Raw genomic sequence first — 26,383 nt, 5'->3', positions numbered from 1 at the left:
GCCTAGAGCAGGGATGGGCAACTTTGATGGGGGGTGGGGGCCACAAATAAACAGAACTCAACGTGAGGGGCCGCAGCCACATCCAAATCCCCCCTCACATCTATCAAAAACATAGCGCCGACCCTCGTGACAGCGAAGAGAAAGAAATGAAGCTTTAACATTAATTTCCTGTTGACGTTTTAAAGCAAGCTTGCTTAAATTTGACACTTTTTCCATGGGGTGGAGAGAAGATTTAGCAATTCATTTCCTGTAACTCTACACATTTTGCCATAGGGTGGAGGCAAATGTTTGCAGTTTTTATTATGATAACTGATAATCAATGGGCCCCACCCCAGTCAGTAATTCAACCAACAAATTTAGATAGCTGACCGCTAGACTAATTTAACAATCTAAAAAATGTTTTGCTGACATGGGCTAATTGAGTGACTGCTGATGCACAACCAAATTTCGAAATTGCGACCACGACTGAGTTCCCCCCCCCAAAAAGAAAATTATAAAAAAATATGTATTTATTTTTGGTCCGCGGGCCTACAAAAGGGGGGCCAGTTGCCCATCCCTGGCCTAGAAAGGGGGGCCAGTTGTCCATCCCTGGCCTAGAAAGGGGGGCCAGTTGTCCATCCCTGGCCTAGAAAGGGGGGCCAGTTGCCCATCCCTGGCCTAGAAAGGGGGGGCCAGTTGTCCATCCCTGGCCTAGAAAGGGGGGCCAGTTGCCCATCCCTGGCCTAGAAAGGGGGGCCAGTTGCCCATCCCTGGCCTAGAAAGGGGGGCCAGTTGTCCATCCCTGGCCTAGAAAGGGGGGCCAGTTGTCCATCCCTGGCCTAGAAAGGGGGGCCAGTTGTCCATCCCTGGCCTAGAAAGGGGGCCAGTTGCCCATCCCTGGCCTAGAAAGGGGGGCCAGTTGTCCATCCCTGGCCTAGAAAGGGGGGCCAGTTGTCCATCCCTGGCCTAGAAAGGGGGGCCAGTTGTCCATCCCTGGCCTAGAAAGGGGGGCCAGTTGCCCATCCCTGGCCTAGAAAGGGGGGCCAGTTGCCCATCCCTGGCCTAGAAAGGGGGGCCAGTTGCCCATCCCTGGCCTAGAAAGTGAGAGTTCGCCCAGCATTGGAATCAGGGCTGGCATTGGGGATGTTAGAAGTTAGCTACACACATTCGCACACACACTTCCACCGCCAAGGGAGAATCCCTTTCCTTCCCCAATCATTTGGCTTAAGTATGTTACAAAGTGCTACGATTTGTCTCCTCGCCTAGTTAGGAATTGCCTCATTGAAGGTAGCCCCTCTGCGTTCGACTGTTCTGGAGATGAAGGTTTTATGAACTACAAACTGTTCAATTTTATTTCTGGGATTGTGTTCATTTTATTCATTTATATAGCCCGTCTGCGGCATCCACTAAGGGCCTATTGGACGCTATAGTAGGAGAGGATAGAGGAGGGAAGTGAGAAGCATCAGATCGAATAAAGAGCTAGCGGTAGTCATCTCTCTCTGCTAGCCTCAGGCGCTAACAGTGTTAACTGCATTGTGTGCTTTTTGGGCTGTTAGTTTAACGGTCGATTAGCAGTCATTGAGATGAATGCACACTTTTCCAAGGCTCTGTTGCATCCGTTTTCTACTCCCAACAAAGATCAAATAGAACAATGAAAGCCCCTTAGCCTCGTGAAACATTTATACAGTCAGTTTCCAGAGCCGTCTGTGCATTAGCCGCTAATGCTAATTGACACTTTGAGGAAACTGGGCTGCCATCTTGGATTTAAAGGCGGGAACTGATCAGAGGGATGGCAGTTGGAGGATGATCTACATTGAATCAGCACTACTAAACGGAGGATCACACACTGTAAGGAGTCTTTGTTCTCTGGACTTTTGATAGACTGAATGATCACCTATAACCCTAATTATGTCATCTGTCAATCACGCATAGTACAGTATGTGAAGGTAGCAAGTGTGGCTCAGTTGGTAGAGCTGGTTCAATTCCCACAGGGGAAAAGTGTGAAAACATATGCACTCACTACTGTACGTCGCTCTGGATAAGAGCGCCTGCTAAATAACTCAAATGTAAAATTAGTATAGGAAGTCAGCCGTTGCCTTTCAGTAGGCCACTGAAATATTATCTTTGAAATGATTCAGTGAGGTTTGATTGAATGATCTGGTATTGGGTAAGAGCTGGCGCTGGATCCTGGTTTGACTCTAACATTTATAGCAGCCAGCACTAAAACAGAAACCTCTCTTTTTCCCTGTATAATCTGGTCATAATTCTTAGTGAACAACAAGAAAGATGAAGCTCTGATAATCTAGCCGGCTTCGTCAGCCTGACAGGTCGCTATCGGTTCTCAATTAGAATCTCCTCACCGCATTAGACAGCATAGGTTCTCTGGCCATTGTTAACACATTTAAGTGTACAAGGAATGTACACAAAATTGCAAAAAATCTCACAAATGGACAGCAGATGGTTTTCTGGCACACATTCAAATGCCCTATATTGTCTTGCCAGGTATTAACATTTGTACGGTGTCCATATTAGGACAAAATACATTTGAATGCTTTCAGAGTGGAAGAGAATCCCACTCAGGCCAGGGTCCCTTCCAGCCCTTTCAGATTGGACAGGCTAAGAGGTTTTAGCTCTCTGTGGTTTCACTGCTGTTATTAGCAGACACACACTCAGGCAGGCTGTCCGGCAGGCCTCATGAGGGTAGTAATTAAGGGTAAGAGGTTTATCTATGTCCAGAGCTGGCCCTGGCTTCTAAAAGGCTTTCTGGGACAGGCCTCAGAGGGAGCAGGGGGTGAAATGGGCCTGGCTGCAGACTAGACCTCTCCTGGGAGGACTGGTGGATGCTGTTTTTTATCCTCTCTCTCTCTCTCTCTCTCTCTCTCTCTCTCTCTCTGTCAGTCTGTCGCCCCTCGCTCTCTATGGTCACTCACTATCATTTTCTGATGGTCCCACTTTCTCTGTCTCGTTCTCTCGCTCTTTGAGTGATGGGCTCTCTCTCTATCTTCTGCGCTCTCAGAGGAGGTGGTCACCAATATCATTTTCTTTCTCTTTCCCTCCCCTCCCTTACCTTGCTATCCATCACATTTACATTACATTTTAGTCATTTAGCAGACGCTCTTATCCAGAGCGACTTACAGTTAGTGAATACATAATTTTTTTTATACTGGCCCCCCGTGGGAATCGAACCCACAACCCTGGCGTTGCAAACGCCATGCTCTATCAACTGAGCTACATCCCTGCCGGCCATTCCCTCCCCTACCCTGGACGACGCTGGGCCAATTGTGCGCCGCCCATGAGTCTCCCGGTCGCGGCCAGCTGCGACAGAGCCTGGATTCGAACCAGGATCGAGCCTGGATTCGAACCAGGATCACCCCCGTCACTCTCTCTCTCTCTCCATCAACAAAGGTGGTCAGTCTGGTCACTCATTTTCCTTATCCACTTACACCCTCTGAGCAATGGCCTCTTCTTTGTCCCTCCCTTCCCCTCTCTTTCTCCCTCTCTCCCTCCTGTTTCTCTCTCTGTCTGAGTGATGGGGATGTTTCTTCAGCGTCGCCAGGGGTGTAATCATTGGTCGAAACCGTTGCAAACGGAAACAAGAGTTTCTATTGGACAAATTCAGGTACTGTAGGTGCCTCCTCGTTTGGTTCTGTTAGGCTGCTATTTAACACACCCCAGGGGTTGAGGTTACACATTTAGAAGGGAGGGGAAGGGGGGGGAGGGGAGGGGAGGGGAGGGAGGGAGGGAGGGAGGGAGGGAGGGAGGAGGGAGGGGGATGACTATAAGCAGGGCATTCTCTGTGAGTGTGTGTGTGTGTGTGTGTGTGTGTGTGTGTATGTGTCACTACTACCCGCCCTACTGTGTGAAGGGAGACATGTGTTGGCAGATATAAATGGCTCACTGTAGAAGGATGATACTGTACTATGGACTGCTGGGAATGTAGAAGGAGGGAGCTCCACACACACACACAAACACACACACACACACACACACTGTCTCACAAGCACTCATTTATTTATTGGTATCATCCAAGGCTAGTTAATTAAGCACTTTGTCCTCCTCATGTGAAATGAGCTGATTCTGCTCCCTACTGATATTAAAGCACTCAACCAAATCTGTTGTTTTTTTAAATTAATTTCGACATCTTTAAACAAGCTAAATCACACATTCCTCTGCTACCGTACCAGCTAATTAGCAATATCCTAGATCTTGTACTAGTTTGTAACATCAGCCAATTTAGGCCTTTTCTTTAGTGCTTGGCTTGTTGCCTGGGTGTCTCTCTGCAATTCTCCCTCTCTCTCTTCCTCTCTCTCACTCTCTCTCTTCCACTCTCTTTCTCTCTCTTTTCCTCTCTCGTTCTCTCTCTTTTCCTCTCTCTTTCTCTCTCTTTTCAATTCAAGGAATATTCCAAGGTTGGCAAAACAATACATTGTGATGGAAACGGCTATATAAACTGTCAAATAATTATAATGCTAACAAATGACAACAGAACAACACAATGTAGTACCATTATTAATTGACTATCCCTCATTTTCTCTCTCTTTGTCTCTTTCTTAGAAATAATGGTCTCTCTTTCTCTTTATTTTATGTTTCAACACAATTTACTATGATTATAGAAACTAAAATGGCCTCTTTCTCTCTCTCTCAACTATCTCTCTCTCTCTCTCTCTCTCTCTCTCTCTCTCTCTCTCTCTCTCTCAACTCTCTCTCTCTCTCTCTCTCTCTCTCTCTCTCTCTCTCTCTCCCTTCTTCTTTTTTTCCAGAGAGTGAGATCGTCCCTCCCGACTGCCTCCGTCCACGCTCCTTCACCACTGTACGCTCCTCCTCTCTCCGCCGCGAGGCAGATGAATCCCGCCTCTCTGTCAGCCTCTGTGACCTCAACCTGCAGCAAGTAGACGGCTCTGGCCCCGCCCACCCACATAACCACGCCCATCTCCACATGGCCCCTCCCTCCGCCTCCTGCCCCATCCCCCAGAACTCCCTCAACACCCAGCAGTCTTCTGTCCTCCCGCACTCCCTCGAAAGCGACCTCCATTTCCACGCACTCCGCGGTGCCCACATCAAGATGCTCGACGAGCAGACGGTAGCGAGATCCGAGCACGCCAGAGAGGAGCGAACGCTCGTCTTCACCGACCGGCCACTGCGTACCGGCGAGACCGTGTTTATCAAGGTGACCAAGTCGAGCCCGGCTAGGTCGGGATCGCTGTCCTATGGCGTGACATCATGCGACCCCGCCATGCTGCGCCCTAGCGACCTGCCCTACAACCCGGAGGCGTTAGTCGACCGCAAGGAATTCTGGGCCGTGTGCCGAGTGCCCACGCTGCTCCAGAGCAGTGATATACTGGGCTTCCTGGTCAACCAGGAAGGGGAGGTGATCTTGAGCCACAATGGCACAAACGCGGGGATGCAAGTGTGTGTGGACAACTCCCGGCCCCTGTGGATGTTCTTCGGTCTGCACGGAGCCGTCACTCAACTCAGGATACTGGGTAAGTCAGAATGACTGTTATGTTATACAGGTAACTGCCAACATAAAGGAAACACCAAAATAACGTGTCTTAATAGGGCGTTGGGCCACCACACGTGTTTCCTTTATTTTGGCAGTTACGTGTACTTAGTACTACTCTCTACTATTATTGTATGCTCTATGTGGGGCCAGGAGTTTTTCCTATTCATGTTAACTGACTGAGGAAAACTCCAGGCCCTAGCTATGGACTTTAGGGGCTAGGGGACTTTTCCTGATCAGGTCACATGGTCAGGTCCTGGCCTTAAATACTACAGTGTCTACAGTACTACAGGACCTAGGAGGATTGAATCTGACATGGTGTACAACTGTATCAACGTTTTCATTTATCCATTTATGATCGATCGTATGTCAGGGATTTAGTAACAAGGGCCCCACCCCCATCACAGAGCTCAGAGATGTACACTCATGTTATGGGCTTCAATACAGCATCTTGACACAGGAAGTCAGATCCAAATGCACTTATAAAGGGATTAATGGAGAGCAAAGTAGACACTGTCTAACGACCTGCCAAGATAATAACAGGAAGAGAGGGAACAAGTGAAAGGAGGAGTGTGGGATTCAGGCCCTGTGACCTAGTGGGTACAACATGTCTTCTCCTGTCTGTATGATGTGTGTGTTGTACGTGTTTGCATGTTCTTGTGTGTGCTTGCGACCTACTCACAGCGGGGGCAACATGTCTTCTCCTGTCTGTATGATGTATGTGTTGTGCGTGTTTGCATGTTCTTGTGTGTGCTTGCGACCTACTCACAGCGGGGGCAACATGTCTTCTCCTGTCTGTATGATGTGTGTGTTGTGCGTGTTTGCATGTTCTTGCGTGTGCTTGCGACCTACTCACAGCGGGGGCAACATGTCTTCTCTACGGGACACACACTACCTCTCAGCAGTATGCCGAGAGCCCCCATGCTTGATTACACACTCTAAATACAGATAATGAACATGAAGTGGGAAAGATGTGGGTGGGTGGGAGGCTGTACGCTTCATTTGCAATATGCCAAACATACTGTATTTCTGCTGTGGCAGGTAGGTGTGCCTAAAGTAGCTACAACTGTGCTTTTAGACTTTTTGAGAGGTGAATTGCTGAGCTCTTTATACTTATTTACTTACAGATGTAGGATCTTAATTTGAGCCAGATTGCTACGCAGGAAAATAATCCTGCAGCAACAGGAAATGTGAATTATTATGTTGGTTATACTAAAGGGAAAATCTAGTGGGAAATTTCAAAGTGGAAATTACAAACTTCAGAAGCCTTTTTAAAACTCAAATCTCCTGCAACAGGGTGATCAAATGTAGATCCTACATTTGTAGGCCCCCTATCAAGCCAAGTGGTCCACAACGTCCCTCTTTGCATAGTCTGTGAAAAGGGCAAACAAACGTCAACAAATAAAAAACGGCGAATGTTCACTCCTATATCCTTCTATGACATAATGGCTTTTTTTATTGAGCCATAATTACATGCAAATAAAAATTTGGCAGAGTGTTTCGGAAATTGGACAAGCGGAAATTAAAAAGTGACACATCTTTGTTAGGTATATCATGTAGAAAGACAGGGAAGGTTGATGGCCTGTCTTATTTTAACAGTCCAATTACGAAGCCACACAACCAAATCAGGCACAACCTCATCAACGTGTCATCATTGTTTTGCTTCTTAGGACAAATCAAGCTCCATCTAAATATATCCCTCTTTCCTCTCAGTGAAGGAAATGAGGGAGGGAGGGAGGGAGGGAGGAGAGAGAGAGAGAGAGAGAGAGAGAGAGAGAGAGAGAGAGAGAGAGAGAACGAGAGAGAGAGAGAGAGAGAGATTAAATAAACTACACCTTACTGTGCTGATATATAATGTATAATAATTATATAATATAAATTATTTTCATTAAGTGCTGCTTGTTTGCCCTCATGCTAACACGCTTATTTTCCATGCAGCCATGGAGGTCACAGCAGTTAGCAAGGCATCGACATGCCCTCATGCCGCGCTGTTAGCACTGTTCTCATTATATTACATTACACGGCCGCCATTTTGGATCTGGTCTGCTCCATTAGGCACTCTGGAGACGCACAGAGAGGTGGCTGACAGCACGATCAATGAAAGCCACATCAATACATTACACTTAGGGCTGCAGCACACACTACACACTGTCTGAGGCTGGAGTGTGGCTCTGGGGTATTGATAGATAGGGCAACCGCAGTGGCACTAAGCCAACAGTCAATACTATGGGTCTACATGGAAACTGCACAGGAAATGCATCCCTGTGGGTGTTTTCACCATGCTTTTTTACTAGGAACTCGTTAGCTGCACAGGGAAATGGTGTTATGGTGTTGTGGTTTGTACTGAATGTCTGTTGTACTAGTACATTACATGTGCTTTTTTTCCAGAGCACTAGAGGTACTTTTTCACTTTTTTGCAAGGAGTTCAAGGAAGTTCTCTTGTTGCTAAGCATTGTAGCTAGGTCATCTGTTATCAGACAACAGAACTGCCTGAATACTGCTGAGTTTCTTTTAGTACGGATCACCTTACGAGGAGTCTGCGGCAATATGAAACGACTGTTCTAGACACTCTACACTACAATCACTTATCAGAAAAATCTAGGAATTCTTTCTAACCCTGATAGATAGTAAATCACCTTTATGTCCCAATTCTTCAACATTAAGAAGTGTCATATCTGTTTATGTGGTGGCAGGTGTGAATTTGTTTTATAGGCTTTCAGGTTTACCTGAATTTGGCGGGTGGGACTGTTTATACATTTGGCAGTGCTCCTTTAAGCTGGCTTAAAGTGTGTGTTGTGCACCGACATGAGGTCCACTAATTCCTGAGCTCCCCTAGTGGGGGAGTGCCCTTGGTAGGGTGAGTGAACACTGAAGGTCAAGATTAGGGCTCCTAGCTAGCATGCTCACTAAGAAGTAACAGTTGGATATTCAGAGAGAATGAATGAACAAATAAATGACTGAATGAATTAATGAATGAACAAACTAATTAATTCATGGTTGGTTGAACAAATTAATGAATTCATTAATGATTGTTTTAATGAATGAATGATTAAGAGTAATGAATAAATATTTTATTTTACCAGGCAAGTCAGTTAAGAACAAATTCTTATTTACAATGACGGCCTACACCGGCCAAACCCTGGCCAATTGTGCGCCGCCCTATGGGACTCCCAATCACGGCCGGTTGTGATACAGCCTGGAATCGAATCAGGGAGTGTAGTTACGCCTCAAGAACTGAGATGCAGTGCCTTAGACCGCTGCGCCACTCGGGAGCCCAAATGAATAAATGAATGAAAGACAAGCAGAGCAAGAGATGATGCATTCTACAGTAAATGAGAACTACAATGGGAACTGATAAATGGATGGTTTACTTCTACTGAGTATAGTCATGTACTAGTAATATAATTTCTATCTTCCACTATAGTCATGTACTAGTAATATCATATCTATCTTCCACTATAGTCATGTACTAGTAATATCATATCTATCTTCCACTATAGTCATGTACTAGTAATATCGTATCTATCTTTTTGATGCTTTTCAATATTACTGGACCTCACCCGTTACTGTATACAGATGTAGGATCTTAATTTGAGCCAGTTTGCTACGGCACGAAAATAGGAAATGTGAATTATTATGTGGATTATAATGAATTTACATTTTTGTAGGGGTTGATACAATTTTTGTAATGGAAAATCAAGTCAAAATGGAAATTACAAACTTCAGAAGCCATTTTAAACCTCAAATACAATACACGTTTTAAATGTCATGCATTGCAGGAAAGTTGTCCTTTGACAGAGTGATCAAATGAAGGTCCTACATCTGTAAATGGGGGGATGAGGGTGTGATAGTGGAGGGGATGTTAGAGGGAGGGAGAGAACAGCAGTAGAGAAATAGGACACTGTTACTCTGAACAACACATTATAGATTCCATTAGAATGTCAGCTCATTCACACTCAAGTGAACAGTCTCGCCCGCCACCCACAGCTACTCCAGTCACTGTAAATCTCTCTTTCCTTCTCCCTCGTTTTTTCCTCCCTCCTTCAGACTGAAACATTGAAACATCCTTGGGTCTGGCATGGTTGGCCATGTATTCACCTTTCCTGCTATCTCTCTCCCTCGCCCTCTCTCTCTCTCTCACACCTTCTCTCTCTCGCCCTCTCTCTCAGCCTCTTTTCTCTCCCTCTCCCTGTCTAGTGACTCTGACATCCTTCTCTTCCCTAGCAGTAACACACACACACACACACACACACACACACACACACACACACACACACACACACACACACACACACACACACACACACACACACACACACACACACACTGAGTGTACAAAACATTAAGGACACCTGCTCTTTCCATGACATAGACTGACCAGGTGAATCCAGGTGAAAGCTATGATCCTTTATTGATGTCACTTGTTAAATCCACTTCAATCAGTGTAGATGAAGGGGAGGAGACGGGTTAAATAAGTATTTTTAAGCCTTGAGACAATTGAGACATAGATTGTGAATGTGTGCCATTCAGAGGGTGAATGGGCAAGACAAAATATTTAAGTGCCTTTGAACAGGGTATGGTAGTACAGTGGGGAGAACAAGTATTTGATACACTGCCGATTTTGCAGGTTTTCCTACTTACAAAGCATGTAGAGGTCTGTAATTTTTATCATAGGTACACTTCAACTGTGAGAGACGGAATCTAAAACAAAAATCCAGAAAATCACATTGTATGATTTTTAATTAATTAATTTGCATTTTATTGCATAACATAAGTATTTGATACATCAGAAAAGCAGAACTTAATATTTGGTACAGAAACCTTTGTTTGCAATTACAGAGATCATACGTTTCCTGTAGGTCTTGACCAGGTTTGCACACACTGCAGCAGGGATTTTGGCCCACTCCTCCATACAGACCTTCTCCAGATCCTTCAGGTTTCGGGGCTGTCGCTGGGCAATACGGATTTCAGCTCCCTCCAAAGATTTTCTATTGGGTTCAGGTCTGGAGACTGGCTAGGCCACTCCAGGACCTTGAGATGCTTCTTACGGAGCCACTCCTTAGTTGCCCTGGCTGTGTGTTTCGGGTCGTTGTCATGCTGGAAGATCCAGCCACGACCCATCTTCAATGCTCTTACTGAGGGAAGGAGGTTGTTGGCCAAGATCTCGCGATACATGGCCCCGGTGCAGTCGTCCTGTCCCCTTTGCAGAAAAGTATCCCCAAAAGAATGATGTTTCCACCTCCATGCTTCACGGATGATGTTCTTGGGGTTGTACTCATCCTTCTTCTTCCTCCAAACACGGCGAGTGGAGTTTAGACCAAAAAGCTCTATTTTTGTCTCATCAGACCACATGACCTTCTCCCATTCCTCCTCTGGATCATCCAGATGGTCATTGGCAAACTTCAGACGGGCCTGGACATGCGCTGGCTTGAGCAGGGGGACCTTGCGTGCGCTGCAGGATTTTAATCCATGACGGCGTAGTGTGTTACCAATGGTTTTCTTTGAGACTGTGGTCCCAGCTCTCTTCAGGTCATTAACCAGGTCCTGCCGTGTAGTTCTGGGCTGATCCCTCACCTTCCTCAAGATCATTGATGCCCCACGAGGTGAGATCTTGCATGGAGCCCCAGACCGAGGGTGATTGACTGTCATCTTGAACTTCTTCCATTTTCTAATAATTGCGCCAATAGTTGTTGCCTTCTCACCAAGCTGCTTGCCTATTGTCCTGTAGCCCATCCCAGCCTTGTGCAGGTCTACAATTTTATCCCTGATGTCCTTACACAGCTCTCTGGTCTTGGCCATTGTGGAGAGGTTGAAGTCTGTTTGATTGAGTGTGTGGACAGGTGTCTTTTATACAGGTAACGAGTTCAAACAGGTGCAGTTAATACAGGTAATGAGTGGAGAACAGGAGGGCTTCTTAAAGAAAACTAACAGGTCTGTGAGAGCCGGAATTTTTACTGGTTGGTAGGTGATCAAATACTTATGTCATGCAATAAAATGCAAATTAATTACTTAAAAATCATACAATGTGATTTTCTGGATGTTTTAGATTCCGTCTCTCACAGATGAAGTGTACCTATGATACAAATTACAGACCTCTACATGCTTTGTAAGTAGGAAAACCTGCAAAATCGGCAGTGTATCAAATACTTGTTCTCCCCACTATAGGTGCCAGGCGCACCGGTTTGTGTCAAGAACTGCAATGCTGCTGGGTTTTTCACACTCAACAGTTTCCCATGTGTATCAAGAATGGTCCACCACCCAAAGGACATCCAGCAAAACTTGACACAACTGTGGGAAGCATTGGAGTCAACATGGGCCAGCGTCCCTGTGGAACGCTTTCGACACCTTGCCCCGACGAATTGAGGCTGTTCTGAGAGCAAAAGGGGGGATGTGCAACTCAATATTAGAAAGGTGTTCCTAATGTTTTATACACTCAGTGTACACATACACACACATACACACACAGATACTAACATCTGATAGCATGGATGTTAAGATGTCAGGGCTATGAACACCTGGATGTTGCAAAACATTTTCCAGCACCAGAGCACTGATAAAATCACTCACTTCATGTCGAGCCTGATAAAATCCTGTCTCTCACACACACTCTACACATGCCTGCAAGCATGTATAGTGTAGAGAATTATTTTACCATCTAAACCGCTGTGAAATATCATTTCCATAACCAAAAATATTGTATTTTCAGCTGTTTGAAGCTGGTGTACAAAACCGAAAGTAAAAGACACAAAAACTAAACTTAAGCACAGGAAGCATAGCAATATCGCACATAGAACTGATCTACCACTTCTTAGACTTGCTTTCAATGAGAATGACAGATCTATAACTAACATTTATATGTGTATTTGGTTGGGTCGCCGAAAAAGTTACACATTGCAGCTTTAACTATATATACAGTATATACTATCCTATATACAGATTTGACAAATCACCATACAGAGCCTAAATGTAGTAAATGTAGCAAAATGGTGCTGACAACAAACTTAAAGACCACCCATATACAGTCACCAACCTCTCAACGCTCTTAAAGTTGCTTTGGATATCGTGTTTCAGAAAGCTCAATGGATGTAGGAAGATAAGCAACCACTTTACAACCCCACTCTCCTCTTTTCCTCCTCCCATCTTCCCCTCCTCCTATTCACCAGTCTACCACTAAACAGATACCTAGAAAGATATCCCACACTCCTCTTCTAAGATGTAGAGACTATGATGACCTAAGGTCACTATATGACCACAAAGGTCATCCTCAGTCACAACCATGACTGTAGTGCCAAGCGGCCATTTTGAAGCCACAACCCCATCGAGGTGCTGCGACAGTTTGTGACCCAGTGTTGTTGAGTCAAAGTAGGCCAGTCCCAGTCTCAGTGTCACATAGCCCACATTCCTCAGAATCCTCCCCTAGCAGACTGCTTTAGAGGAGCTAGACGAACATACTCTCCTTAATAAACTATCTGTGTCCCAAATGGCACCCTATTCCCTATATAGTGAACTACTTTTGACAAGGGCCCATAGGGCTCTGGTCAAAAGTAGTGCAGTCAAAAATAGTGCACCGCATAGGGAATAGGGTGCCATTTGGGACGGGGAGAGAGATACCACAGCTGTCCACAATCCCTGTCTGAGTTAATCTGGAAGTGAACAGGAGGATCAGGGCTGGGCTCCACTGATCCTAGGTCAGCTGCTGAGGACGAGCCAGATAGACGATTAAAATAGAAGAGACGGAGGACAGAGAGAGGCTCGGCACCACCACACCTCTGGGTTAGAGTCCGTAGGGGGACCTGTCAGCGTAGTAGTAATTTGATCATAGGGGGACTCTGAATAGTAGTAGTAGTAGTAGTAGTAGTGGTAGTTTATAAGAAGGATAAGGGTGTGTACGTACGAACTGAGGAAAGGTATGGGAGTATGTGTTATACATAGACATTCTACAAATTACCATCCAAAAACACACATCGCACAAACACACACACACTTAGACATACACACACACTGAGGCACCAAGAGCCTAGGGGCACCAGAGCAGCCCTCTACGCAAACAAACAGCCCAGTTCTTAACCCTCCTCTCCAACAATACCACCACATACAGCCCTGTTTAGAAAACCTCAAACTCTACAAGACTTGTACAGTACAGCTTACCACATGATGTAATGCACCATGTCAGTCAGTCATCAGGTAACAGAGATCAGTATTACAGCCAACATTAGTCCTAATGCATTATGTTAGCATTGTCGCAGAACCAAAATGGCCGCCTAGTACAGTGGTTCCCAACCAGGGGTACTAGGTCCCGTGGGGGTACTTGGCCTATCCACAGGGGGTACTTGAGGGTAGGTAACAAGGGTAAGGGTAGGTAACAACACATCTGCCACACTGATCCTCAACACGGGGGCCCCTCAGGGGTGCGTGCTCAGTCCCCTCCTGTACTCTCTGTTCACCCATGACTGCATGGCCAGGCACGACTCCAACACCATCATTAAGTTTGCCGACGACACAACAGTGGTAGGCCTGATCACCGACAACGATGAGACAGCCTATAGGGAGGAGGTCAGAGATCTGGCCGTGTGGTGCCAGGACAACAACCTCTCCCTCAACGTGACCAAGACAAAGGAGATGATTGTGGACTACAGGAAAAAAAAGAGGACTGAGCACGCCCCCATTCTCATCGACGGGGCTGTAGTGGAACAGGTTGAGAGCTTCAAGTTCCTTGGTGTCCACATCACCAACGAACTATCATGGTCCAAACACACCAAGACAGTCGTGAAGAGGGCACGACAAAGCCTATTCCCCCTCAGGAGACTAAAAAGATTTGGCATGGGTCCTCAGATCCTCAAAAAATTCTACAGCTGCACCATCGAGAGCATCCTGACTGGTTGCATCACCGCCTGGTATGGCAACTGCTTGGCCTCTGACCGCAAGGCACTACAGAGGGTAGTGCGTACGGCCCAGTACATCACAGGGGCAAAGCTCCCTGCCATCCAGGACCTCTATACCAGGCGGTGTCAGAGGAAGGCCCTCAAAATTGTCAAAGACTCCAGTCACCCTAGTCATAGACTGTTCTCTCTGCTACCGCACGGCAAGCGGTACCGGAGTGCCAAGTCTAGGTCCAAAAGACTTCTCAACAGCTTCTACCCCCAAGCCATAAGACTCCTGAACAGCTAATCATGGCTACCCGGACTATTTGCACTGCCCCCCACCCCATACTTTTTACGCTGCTGCTACTCTGTTAAGTATTTATGCATAGTCACTTTAACTCTACCCACATGTACATATTACCTCAACTACCTCAACTAGCCGGTGCCCCCGCACATTGACTATGCAACGGTACCCCCCTGTATATATAGCCTCCCTACTGTCACTTTATTCTATTGTATATATAGCCTCCCTACTGTCACTTTATTTTTACTTCTGCTCTTTTTTTCTCAACACTTTTTTGTTGTTGTTTTATTCTTACTTTTTTGTTTAAAATAAATGCACTGTTGGTTAAGGGCTGTAAGTAAGCATTTCACTGTAATGTCTGCACCTGTTGTATTCGGCGCATGTGACCAATAAAATTTGATTTGATTTGATTTGATTTGAGAAGACTCATGAGACCATAGGACTAATGATAAAATGCACATACTTGGGCAAATTCAGTTGGTGTTACAGTAAGCGAAAAAGGTTAGGAACCACTGGCCTAGTCCACAGCCTCTCCAGTGTTCGTGAGCATAGAAAGACTGCAACTGGGCAGCCATTTTGGATCTGGCCATAGATCAATCAATCGCTCCCAGAGAGATGCCAGAAACGGTGTCCGGTCGCCATGTTGTCAGCTGATGGCAGTGTAAATGATGGAGGTGAAAGAAACGCACACCTGTTTAGGCAAGGTGCTGGCTAGCGGAGTAGAACACTTGAAAAATAAAAGGACAGCCTCACACTCTAGGAGCTCAGATGCAATAATTGAATAACCAACGTTTGGACAGACAAGCTGTATTTATCAGGGTATAATGAGAAACACTGTGGTTCACTAATTTATATACTTTGGAAGGACACACAGGTGTCTGTAATCATGGCCGGGTGAGGCTTGATGTCATTGGTTGATTTAGAGATATAAATAGAATATATAAAAAGCACAAATGGCCTCCCTAGTGGCGCAGCGGTCTAAGGCACTGCATCACAGTGCTAGAGGCTTCACTACAGACCCAGGTTCGATCCCGGGCTGTATCACAACCAGCCGTGATCGGGAGTCCCATAGGGCGGCGCACAATTGGCCCAGCATTGTCTGGGTTAGGGGAGGGTTTGGCCGGGGGGGCTTTACTTGGCTCATCGCGTTCTAGTGACTTCTTGTGGCAGGCAGGGTGCCTGCAGGCTGACCTTGGTCGTCAGTTGAATGGTGTTTCTTCCGACATATTGGTAACGCTGGCTTCTGGGTTAAGCGGGCAGGTGTTAAGAAGCGCGGTTTGGCGGGTCATGTTTCGGAGGACCCCTGACTCGACCTTCGCCTCCCGAGCCCGTTGGAGAATTGCAGCGATGAGACAAGATCGAAAAAGGGGGTATAAAATAAAAATAGCGCGAATGGATAACACACGATCATAGATACAATTTGGCTCCATAGGCCTACAAACATTAACAATGAATAGCAAAATCACAATAATCACAAGAATGTCTATGGAAACGGTGGTTATTAAATGATTGCATCTGAGCTCCTACAGTGTGAGGCTCTCCTTTTCTTTTTCAAGTGTTAATGATGGACCATGGGCCACACACACCAGACGACTCATATTTCACATTCTTCCATCTTGCCATCCAGAAAAACAGACGTACCGTACTGAGAAAGACCACCGAGCTCACTCCCAGTTACCACAATCCCAAAAGGCTTTGATGAACTATTCCTCCTCTCATCCCTCATGTCTTCAAATAACATGTTATTGAAATGTTCAAGGGTTCATTATAGTTCATTGTGGCTTGTTTGTTGCTGTTGTTGCTGATGATGTCCCTGTTTTTGTGGATTTAGGGTGAAATGGTGATGATAGCCATTTCCATTGTTCCTAGCGAATTAGCAAAGCCTGTTTTTTTATTAAGACACGCACACTCAACAAGACAGTCAATTTGCATAGGAATTTACTAAACATTAAATAGTCATTCTGTTAGTGCCTACTTTGAAGAAGAAAAAACAATTAGCCTCATATTACAACTACTGCGGATAAGCACTGGACTAACAATGCTTGGATGCATACAACATGTCTACTTTCATAAATACAGTCTATAATTTTTTTTCGTTTGTTTTTGGTGTGTATCATTTCTGCTATTTGTTTGATTAGGTGAGCCCCTGTTATAAAGTCAATAGTGACACTCAATCTTGCTCAGTCTTTATAAATTATTACTACTCAATCACTATCAACCAATTAACTAACTAACCATCAAGCAATGTGAAGGATCCACTTCGTCCTTAGATACTTCAAACATGTTCTTCTGACGTATCCTCTTTCATCGATATACAGGCATGTGCTGTATGTCTACTGTAGCCAGGGTCGGATTCCGACTTACGTAATGTGTCCATGTCCGTGCCTTTGGAACCCAATATGTCATGTCAATCACACTGGGGCTGGGGTCTCTGAAACATGACCCCTCACCTTAGGCATCACTGGCATCCATACATGTGCTTATTAAACATGGACTTAGAATTTCCATTTGTTTCCCTGCCTTCACCAATGAAAGAGGGGATGTAAAAAAAATGGTGGAACGTGACAAACCACCACATACAGTGCCTTGCAAAAGTATTCATCCCCCTTGGCGTTTTTCCTATTTTGTTTCATTACAACCTGTAATTTAAATGGATTTTTATTTGGATTTCATGTAATGAACATACACAAAATAGTCCAAATTGTTGAAGTGGAATGAAAAAAATTACTTGTTTCAAAAAATTCTAAAAAATAAATAACGGAAAAGTGGTGCGTGCATATGTATTCACCCCCTTTGCTATGAAGCCCCTAAATAAGATATGGTGCAACCAATTACCTTCAGAAGTCACATAATTAGTTAAATAAAGTCCACCTGTGTGCAATCTAAGTGTCACATGATCTGTCACATGATCTCAGTATATATACACCTGTTCTGAAAGACCCCAGAGTCTGCAACACCACTAAGCAAGGGGCACCACCAAGCAAGCAGCACCATGAAGACCAAGGAGCTCTCCAAACAGGTCAGGGACAAAGTTGTGGAGAAATACAGATCAGGGTTGGGTTATAAAAAAATATCAAAAACGTTGAACATCCCACGGAGCACCATTAAATCCATTATTAAAAAATGGAAAGAATATGGCACCACAACAAACCTGCCAAGAGAGGGCCGCCCACCAAAACTCACCAGGCAAGGAGGGCATTAATCAGAGTGGCAACAAAATACCAAAAATAACCCTGAAGGAGCTGCAAAGCTCCACAGCGGAGATTGGAGTATCTGTCCATACGACCACTTTAAGCCATACACTCCACAGAGCTGGGCTTTATGGAAGAGTGGCCAGAAAAAAGCCATTGCTTAAAGAAAAAAATAAGCAAACACATTTGGTGTTCGCCAAAAGGCATGTGGGAGACTCCCCAAACATATGGAAGAAGGTACTCTGGTCAGATGAGACTAAAATTGAGTTTTATGGCCATCAAGGAAAATGTCTGGCGCAAACCCAACACCTCTCATCACCCCGAGAACACCATCCCCACAGTGAAGCATGGTGGTGGCAGCATCATGCTGTGGAGATGTTTTTCATCGGCAGGGACTGGGAAACTGGTCAGAATTGAAGGAATGATGGATGGCGCTAAAACAGGGAAATTCTTGAGGGAAACCTTAGTGAATAGTTATGCACGCTCAAGTTTTCTGTTTATTTTGTCTTATTTCTTGTTTGTTTCACAATAAAAAATATTTGGCATCTTCAAAGTGGTAGGCATGTTGTGTAAATCAAATGATACAAACCCCCAAAAAATGAATTTTAATTCCAGGTTGTAAGGCAACAAAATAGGAAAATTGCCAAGGGGGCTGAATACTTTCGCAAGCCACTGTATCTCCCTAAACCTCACCCTAGAAATCCCCAAAAGTTATTGAAAAGACATTCACTTCAATAGGATCATAAGATCATTCATCAGACTACCAATGTACTGTATAGTGCACTTAGAGGAGAAAACACCCTTTGATCTTTGTAGGCATATGTCTTCATAACATTCTTTCAGATTCAGATAAGCTTTATTAGCATGAATGAACAAGGCTACTGTTGCTAAGGCGAAGTGAGATAATGACATCAACAATAACAGCAAAAAAATATTTTTATTTTTTTATGAATAGAAATGTATATTCTTTATGAAATAGGATCGTTCCTCAATGTAGGACCTACTGGATAGTCCACTTACAGTAGTAGAGGTGGTTATAATTGAGGTGGCTATATTTGAGGTGGCTATCTTTGAACTCTATATGCTTTCATAACCATTTATTTTCTCTCTGTCTGTTCTCTGGCTCCAGGTTCCACCCATCTCGGGGACCAGCCGGCGAGGGCTCCCTCCAACCCCAGCTCTCGCTCCTCCTCCCCCCACACCCCCAGCGCCCTAGCCCTGGCCCTGGGTAGTGGAAGCTCCGACCCTGTCCTTAACGGAGGCTTGGGAGGCTCCTGCTCCGGAGCCTACTGTGGTGGCTCCGCGGGAGGTCTGTACCTTTCAGAGCCACTCTATTAGTCAAACTATCAAAGCCCTGGCAGGGGGCTAAGAGGGGAGAGAGGGACACTAGGTAGTATACAGTAGATAGGTAGCAGATGTCCTGGGTGGTGAGTCTGTTCGGTACATTGCTTCTCGTGCTGTGCAGCGAGAGGACACAGTGTCTCATCTAATGTTGTAGTTACATAATGTGAGGCTGCCTTCATAGTGGAACAGCAGTGGTAAAATGGGTTTGTACTGTATTTATTGTAAAGAGTGCATTGATCAACACTGTAGATTAGATCCATTACATCAGTACATACATGCAGAATGTTCTTTCATTGGTCGAATGACTACTGACACCCCTAACACATGCTCTCTCTCTCTCTTTCTCCTGCTCCCTCCTTCCCTCCCTCCATAGCTACCTCACCCCTAACAGGAACGACCCCCAGCTCGCCCGTCAGCCTCCCCAAGTCACCCACCTTCCCATCAGGCAGCGGGAGAGGGCCCGGGTGGCCGACTGGCGATGAGTGTTCCATCTGCTACGAGAACCACGTGGACACGGTCATCTACGCCTGCGGTCACATGTGTCTCTGCTACACCTGCGGCGTCAAACTCAAGAAGATGTCCAACGCCTGTTGCCCGATCTGCAGGAGACAAATCAAAGACATCATTAAGACCTACCGTAGCACGTAGGGGCCCTTGAAGCTAAGGGCCCCGAAACTGAGGGCCACAGGCATATTGAGGCCCCCAATGGCCACAGGCATAAGTTAATGGAGAGAGGAGGAAGAAGGAGGGGAAAGACGTTGAGAGACTTTTAAGATCAGGTAAATGGACAATGGACAGTTCACTATGGTACCTTTGTGTGATGGATTTTGAGGAAGAATTTTGGTTTTTGTTTCAAATACCTATTTTTTTTGTTGGCTGGTACAGTTAGTAGACCTGCACTGCAAAGGTCTCTTGCATTTCTACTTCCCCTCTCCGACGCAGTGTGTGGTGGCTTTTGAAGCGGCGGGGGGGGGGGTGCAACCCCGGCGATAACTTTCTCTCTCAACTAGACGTTTTTATTCTTCTTACTCTCTCCATGGATTCAGGAAGTTTCAGACTTTGAGGAGCGAAGACATGAAACTACTTTTTATTTTGTTGTTTGAGCCACTTCCAGAGACGACTGCTGCGAGTTTGGAAGCAAACGAGGTGGTTTCAATTCAACGTTTTTGGTCTTGAGATTATCTATTTATGTTGAAGAGGAGGAGGAATGTTAGGTTCAGACATTTGCTTCTTAACTTGACTCAACTTTGTCTGTAAAAAAAAAAAAAAATGGCAAAATGGCTGCCCTTGTCCACAGATAGTTCTTTATTAACATAACGTCTCAGTATGGCACAACTTCTGTCTGTGTGTTACTGAGGCAAACTGAAGAGGAAAAGAGAGGACCTATTTGTTGATCAAGCGTCGTGACCGGAAAGTCATGCATTTCTGTAGTAGTCATAGGATTCATCAATAGGAAGATGACTACAGTTGTATAAAGTTGTGAAGTATAGGGATGTAAGTATATGACGTGTGAAGGAGTACTGTATCACCTCTTGCTCCTATACAGTAAGTCATATATTCTCTACCAAATGTACTTGTGTGGTAGTTCTATAGCACATTCATTGGTGGTAGCTGTCCTGTTGCACTAGCTAGCTAGCTAGCTATCTGCTTGCTCTGCGGTGTTGTATGTTGCACTGAAGTCAGTACTGCCTCATCAAGAAAGAAGAGGATACAGATTATTTTACACAATACATTTAAACAACCAACAAAACAATGTCACTGGCAGCCTCAGCTTCCAAACCAATCCCAGAATTTGTACCCACATCATGTGACAGGAAGCAGGAAGTGAAAGTACAGTTATTGGGTGTTCCTCAGGTCCAGCTGTTTTTTGTAACGCCCCAAAATGGTGACAGTTTCCCAAACACCAGCCCAATACACTGTGAGTTCAGTGAAACTGAGACAGTTTCTCATAAAAATGGCTCCTTTCACCGCGCACACACATACATAAAGTAGCCATGGGATTGTTGCCATGGTAATAGCGTTCACCGTCGATCTGACACAGCCCCATGCCTTAATTTATGAACAGTTAATTTGTTACATGCGGATGTGTGATAAATAATGCTTTGTTTCTATCCATATTTTTCACCAAGACCCCTTACTGAATACCAAATACGATGTTGTGTGTCGGAAGAAAGGCTTCAGAAACAGGACGTCAGAAGCTCAGAGGATAAAAAGCACATAAAACAAAATTGAATTGACCCCAACTTATTTTTATAACTCAAAATACTTACTGGTCAAAGGTCATTTACATCACAGACAGTAATGTGTACACAACCCTAACCCTATCACAGTACTACTCTATCATCTGCATAGTGCTCCCACCAGCAACAAATACCCTTTACAGCAGGGTTCTTCAATTCCGGTCCTGGAGGGCCGAAACACCTCTGTTTTTCATCCTCTCCTTCTAATCAGGGGCTAATTCAGACCTGGGACACCAGGTGAGTGCAATTAACTACCAGGTAGAAATAAAAAATAGAAGTGTTTCGGCCCTCCAGGACCGGAATTGAAGAACCCTGCTTTACAGTTACACACATTAATGTAGGGTTATGAGAGGTAGATGGGAGTTCCTCAATGTTACAAGTTGACATACAGTCGGTTACACGTGTTGTCACTTACCCCATATGACTTTTATCACTTTGGGGCGAATCCTAATTTACATTTATGTCGAATTATCACTCAATCTCCCATTGACATCAATGCATGACTACGTGACAATGTGACTTTGTAAAAGTTAGAATTTTCCCCTTAATGATCAGTATGTGTCATATATCCCATTGAAATTCCCCTCATGCTTGTGTGTACTGGAGCTATAAGCCATAGCTTTCTACCGAGAGCTGAAAAGGCTGTTCTTTTAACACGTTTATGTTGCATCCTGGTATAATTAATAGATAATAGACAAATGGGGCTGGAATGTAATGCTGCGACAGTATTTGCCAGCTCTCTGTTTTTGGGGCAAATACTGACAGATGGTTCGTATACATCCTCTTTACACTCCCAAACAGAACTTTGTGTTTTAATGATATTATACGCTACTGCTTGAAGTGTTAATTTACATTTCGAATGTTAATTTATGTTTTAAGATGAGGCAAATCGTTTTTATTGGTGTGGTTGGTAGCATCGAGAGAGAAAAAACATATTTTGTCTGCTTTTTGAGTTTGTAAAGTGTTTTCGATTGATAATCATGATTGTAATGTTTGTTTTCTGGTTGATTGAATCCATGAAATAATCAGCTATTTCTACTTCTACGGTGTATGCTAAAGCCAGGAACTATATTATCTTGTACCTTCCACCAATATCTGGGACTCCCTGCAGTACACAATCATAACACCTCGTTGCTTTGGGTACAAGATAAGCACAGATGCATTCTTTTACAACCCTGAATATTCTGGCGCTACATTTTCTGTCATTTATACCTTATTGTTTATGTCTCCTTTTGAGTCCTAAACAGTTATGTTTGTATATAGTTTGAAGGCCGTCGTTGTATGGCAATGTTAAATGTCACTTTATAAGAATCCTGATTGTACTTTTTAAATGGTCTAGTCTATAGGTAATCTCTGGCATATTCTATCGCAGTATAATTTTTGTGCTCATTCTAATTGTCCGACCAAATCCGAAATCCAATAACAAATCAATTTGTTAATCCACCTCAAATTTGCATATTCTGTGCTAAAAACACGTAATTTCCCCTTACTTTAAAAGTTTATTTGTATTTTTTTACTGACCCTTTATTCAAGGAATTTATCCTACAACCACTAATGTAAACAATAGTCATTGGACATACAGTCAGTTAAGTTAAATATCATGCAAAAAAAAACAAGACACCTAAATTGCTACCTATCGTATTTATTGAGTTACATACAGGGTTAATTGAAGTGGTCTGACTCTTGTCAGTAGTCAACAGCTTAAAGTTCAGCCCAACATCTTCGTTGTCACACAGATACCATGACAAGGGCCTAGAATTTTTCCTGACCTAGTGACCTGGAAAACTCAGGGACCTAGCTACAACACCAACCAGTTGCAGTGTGATACCTATTTACCAAAAAATACATTTTTGGTTTCCCTCCTGATTGTTTGTCGACCCTGTATTGTATTGTATCTATCTTCCATTGAAGAGTTTTGATCTCAGATCCTACTGTCCTTGGGTGTTTGCTTTCTTCTACTATCCTCCATTTTAGAAAGCCTCTTGTTTAGATATCACTAGACAGGTTTTTTTGGTATCTTTTAGTTGTTTGAGTTGATTGTTCACTCCGTCCTAGTTAGTGAACGTTGGGACCAGTAGAAGGCAAGCTACAAAACAAAATGCTACATCCCAATCTCCTAAACCAGCATTTAGACAAGAGTTCAGGGGTCATTCAGAACGCTACACATAGAAATGTAGCATAGGCTAGATCAAACACGATTGCTCCTATTTTCCATGATAAAGAAGAATATCTGTTCTATAAAATATATTTCCATCTGAACATTCTGTAACATTGCATCCACATGAAAAATAGTCTGCAACCATTGGGCCACGTTTTCAAAGGAGTTCTTCAACGCTCTTTTGTACTACAGTGAGGGAAAAAAGTATTTGATCCCCTGCTGATTTTGTACGTTTGCCCACTGACAAAGACATGATCAGTCTATAATTTTTATGGTAGGTTTATTTGAACAGTGAGAGACAGAATAACAACAAAAACATCCAGAAAAACGCATGTCAAATTTTTTTAAAATTGATTTGCATTTTAATGAGGGAAATAAGTATTTGACCCCCTCTCAATCAGAAAGATTTCTGGCTCCCAGGTGTCTTTTATACAGGTAACGAGCTGAGATTAGGAGCACACTCTTAAAGGGAGTGCTCCTAATCTCAGCTTGTTACCTTTATAAAAGACACCTGTCCACAGAAGCAATCAATCAATCAGATTCCAAACTCTCCACCATGGCCAAGACCAAAGAGCTCTCCAAGGATGTCAGGGACAAGATTGTAGACCTACACAAGGCTGGAATGGGCTACAAGACCATCGCCAAGCAGCTTCGTGAGAAGGTGACAACAGTTGGTGCGATTATTCGCAAATGGAAGAAACACAAAATAACTGTCAATCTCCCTCAGCCTGGGGCTCCATGCAAGATCTCACCTCGTGGAGTTGCAATGATCATGAGAACGGTGAGGAATCAGCCCAGAACTACATGGGAGGATCTTGTCAATGATCTCAAGGCAGCTGGGACCATAGTCACCAAGAAAACAATTGGTAACACACTACGCTGTGAAGGACTAAAATCCTGCAGCGCCCGCAAGGTCCCCCTGCTCAAGAAAGCACATATACAGGGCCGTCTGAAGTTTGCCATTGAACATCTGAATGATTCAGAGGAGAACTGGGTGAAAGTGTTGTGGTCAGATGAGACCAAAAACGAGCTCTTTGCCATCAACTCAACTCGCCGTGTTTGGAGAAGGAGGAATGCTGCCTATGACCCCAAGAACACCATCCCCACAGTCAAACATGGAGGTGGAAACATTATGCTTTGGGGGTGTTTTTCTGCTAAGGGGACAGGACAACTTCACCGCATCAAAGGGACGATGGACGGGGCCATGTACCGTCAAATCTTGGGTGAGAACCTCCTTCCCTCAGCCAGGGCATTGAAAATGGGTCGTGGATGGGTATTCCAGCATGACAATGACCCAAAACACACGGCCAAGGCAACAAAGGAGTGGCTCAAGAAGAAGCACATTAAGGTCCTGGAGTGGCCTAGCCAGTCTCCAGACCTTAATCCCATAGAAAATCTGTGGAGGGAGCTGAAGGTTTGAGTTGCCAAACGTCAGCCTCGAAACCTTCATGACTTGGAGAAGATCTGCAAAGAGAAGTGGAACAAAATCCCTCCTGAGATGTGTGCAAACCTGGTGGCCAACTACAAGAAACGTCTGACCTCTGTGATTGCCACCAAGGGTTTTGCCACTAAGTACTAAGTCATGTTTTGCAGAGGAGTCAAATACTTATTTCCCTCATTAAAATCTGTTTGTGAGCTCTGTTAAATGTGAGTCGGACGATTGTGTCAATAAACTTTCCAGACGTGTTTCAAAGAAGTGTCTGCGCCTGCTTTTCTCATAAAACTTGATGAGAACATAAATTACATACATTTGATTACAACTTAATTCTATATTTTCTACCACATCTCCAGTGTCCATCTTAATATGATTTGATTATCTCCCATACATATCCAACTATAACATACACTTTATGACAAATAAAAAAAATTATATCCATGCTCATGATTTTAATTTATCCCGTACATTTCCAATTATACAATCCATTGATTAAGAGTACTATCATCCCCCAGCCACACTGATTGCATGAATCATGTACACAGTTTGTGTCAGCATAGTCGTAAAACACACAGGAATCCAAATAGAGTTGGTAACCCTGACCTTCTGTGGTCCAGTGGAACTTGGTGCTTCCAGTGGTATGTGATTTGAGGCCCCTATTACATTTTGTTTTGGGTGGCCCCAGCTGCTTAGGTGGTTTATGTTCAACCTGGGTCCTCCAGGGGACACTGGGCTTAGGGTCAGGGGCTCCAAGCACTGCAGGCAGCTACCACCTCATCCAAATATCCCTCTGATGTCCCCAGATATACATCTGTCTGTCAGTAGTGGATTGAGAGCATGTAAGACATGGTAATATCTAGCAGGAGGTATGAGGTCTGATAGTAATCTAGACGATATATATATCAAATCTGTCATCAAGATGTATTAGTATACATAACTCTGTTATACCACGATGGGTCATTGTTAATGTCCATGGGTAATACTCTGTGATGTTGGATTAAATGTTCATGTGTTAAAAAATGTGTATGTTAGAATACATGCAGTCCTTATACTTGCATTACAAATGCCCTTGAGGTAAGACCTTTACAAATAAACAGCTAAAAACCGCAAACCATCAGCTTGAACTCCCTTCTGACTCCTCCAGCTAAGGCGGAGGAGAACACTGGTTCAAGATTGCCATCTAGTGGATAAATAGTCCCACTGACCAATGAGAATCTGTTTTAGTGATGCGTCGTCTTATGGGAGCTTTCCTCAGCTGTCAACACCGTTACACCTGAAGATGAGAGTGACATGGAATGAACAGAAACAATAAGACCTTTACTTCAATACCTCTCTGAAGTATTCCAAATGGTCAATGTGCAACAAAAAGGT

At 44.3% G+C, this 26,383-nt stretch overlaps 1 protein-coding gene across 2 annotated transcripts in view; it reads left to right on the top strand.

Annotated features, from left to right (window-relative positions):
- Positions 1-21,624, top strand: part of LOC121533085 (E3 ubiquitin-protein ligase NEURL1) — a 64,332-nt gene extending 42,708 nt beyond the window's left edge. For both annotated transcript variants that reach the window (XM_041838850.2, XM_041838848.2), the window contains exons 4-6: positions 4,740-5,462; positions 18,965-19,144; positions 19,553-21,624. In XM_041838850.2, coding sequence (XP_041694784.1) covers positions 4,740-5,462; positions 18,965-19,144; positions 19,553-19,827 — 1,178 coding nt within the window. In that variant the 3' untranslated portion in view covers positions 19,828-21,624. The remainder of the gene's footprint in view (positions 1-4,739; positions 5,463-18,964; positions 19,145-19,552) is intronic.
- Positions 21,625-26,383: the final 4,759 nt, after the last annotated feature.

The sequence above is a fragment of the Coregonus clupeaformis genome, unplaced genomic scaffold, assembly GCF_020615455.1.
Source record: "Coregonus clupeaformis isolate EN_2021a unplaced genomic scaffold, ASM2061545v1 scaf1543, whole genome shotgun sequence".
NCBI classification, from domain to species: Eukaryota; Metazoa; Chordata; class Actinopteri; order Salmoniformes; family Salmonidae; genus Coregonus; species Coregonus clupeaformis.
This window is presented reverse-complemented; position numbering and strand designations above follow the sequence as displayed.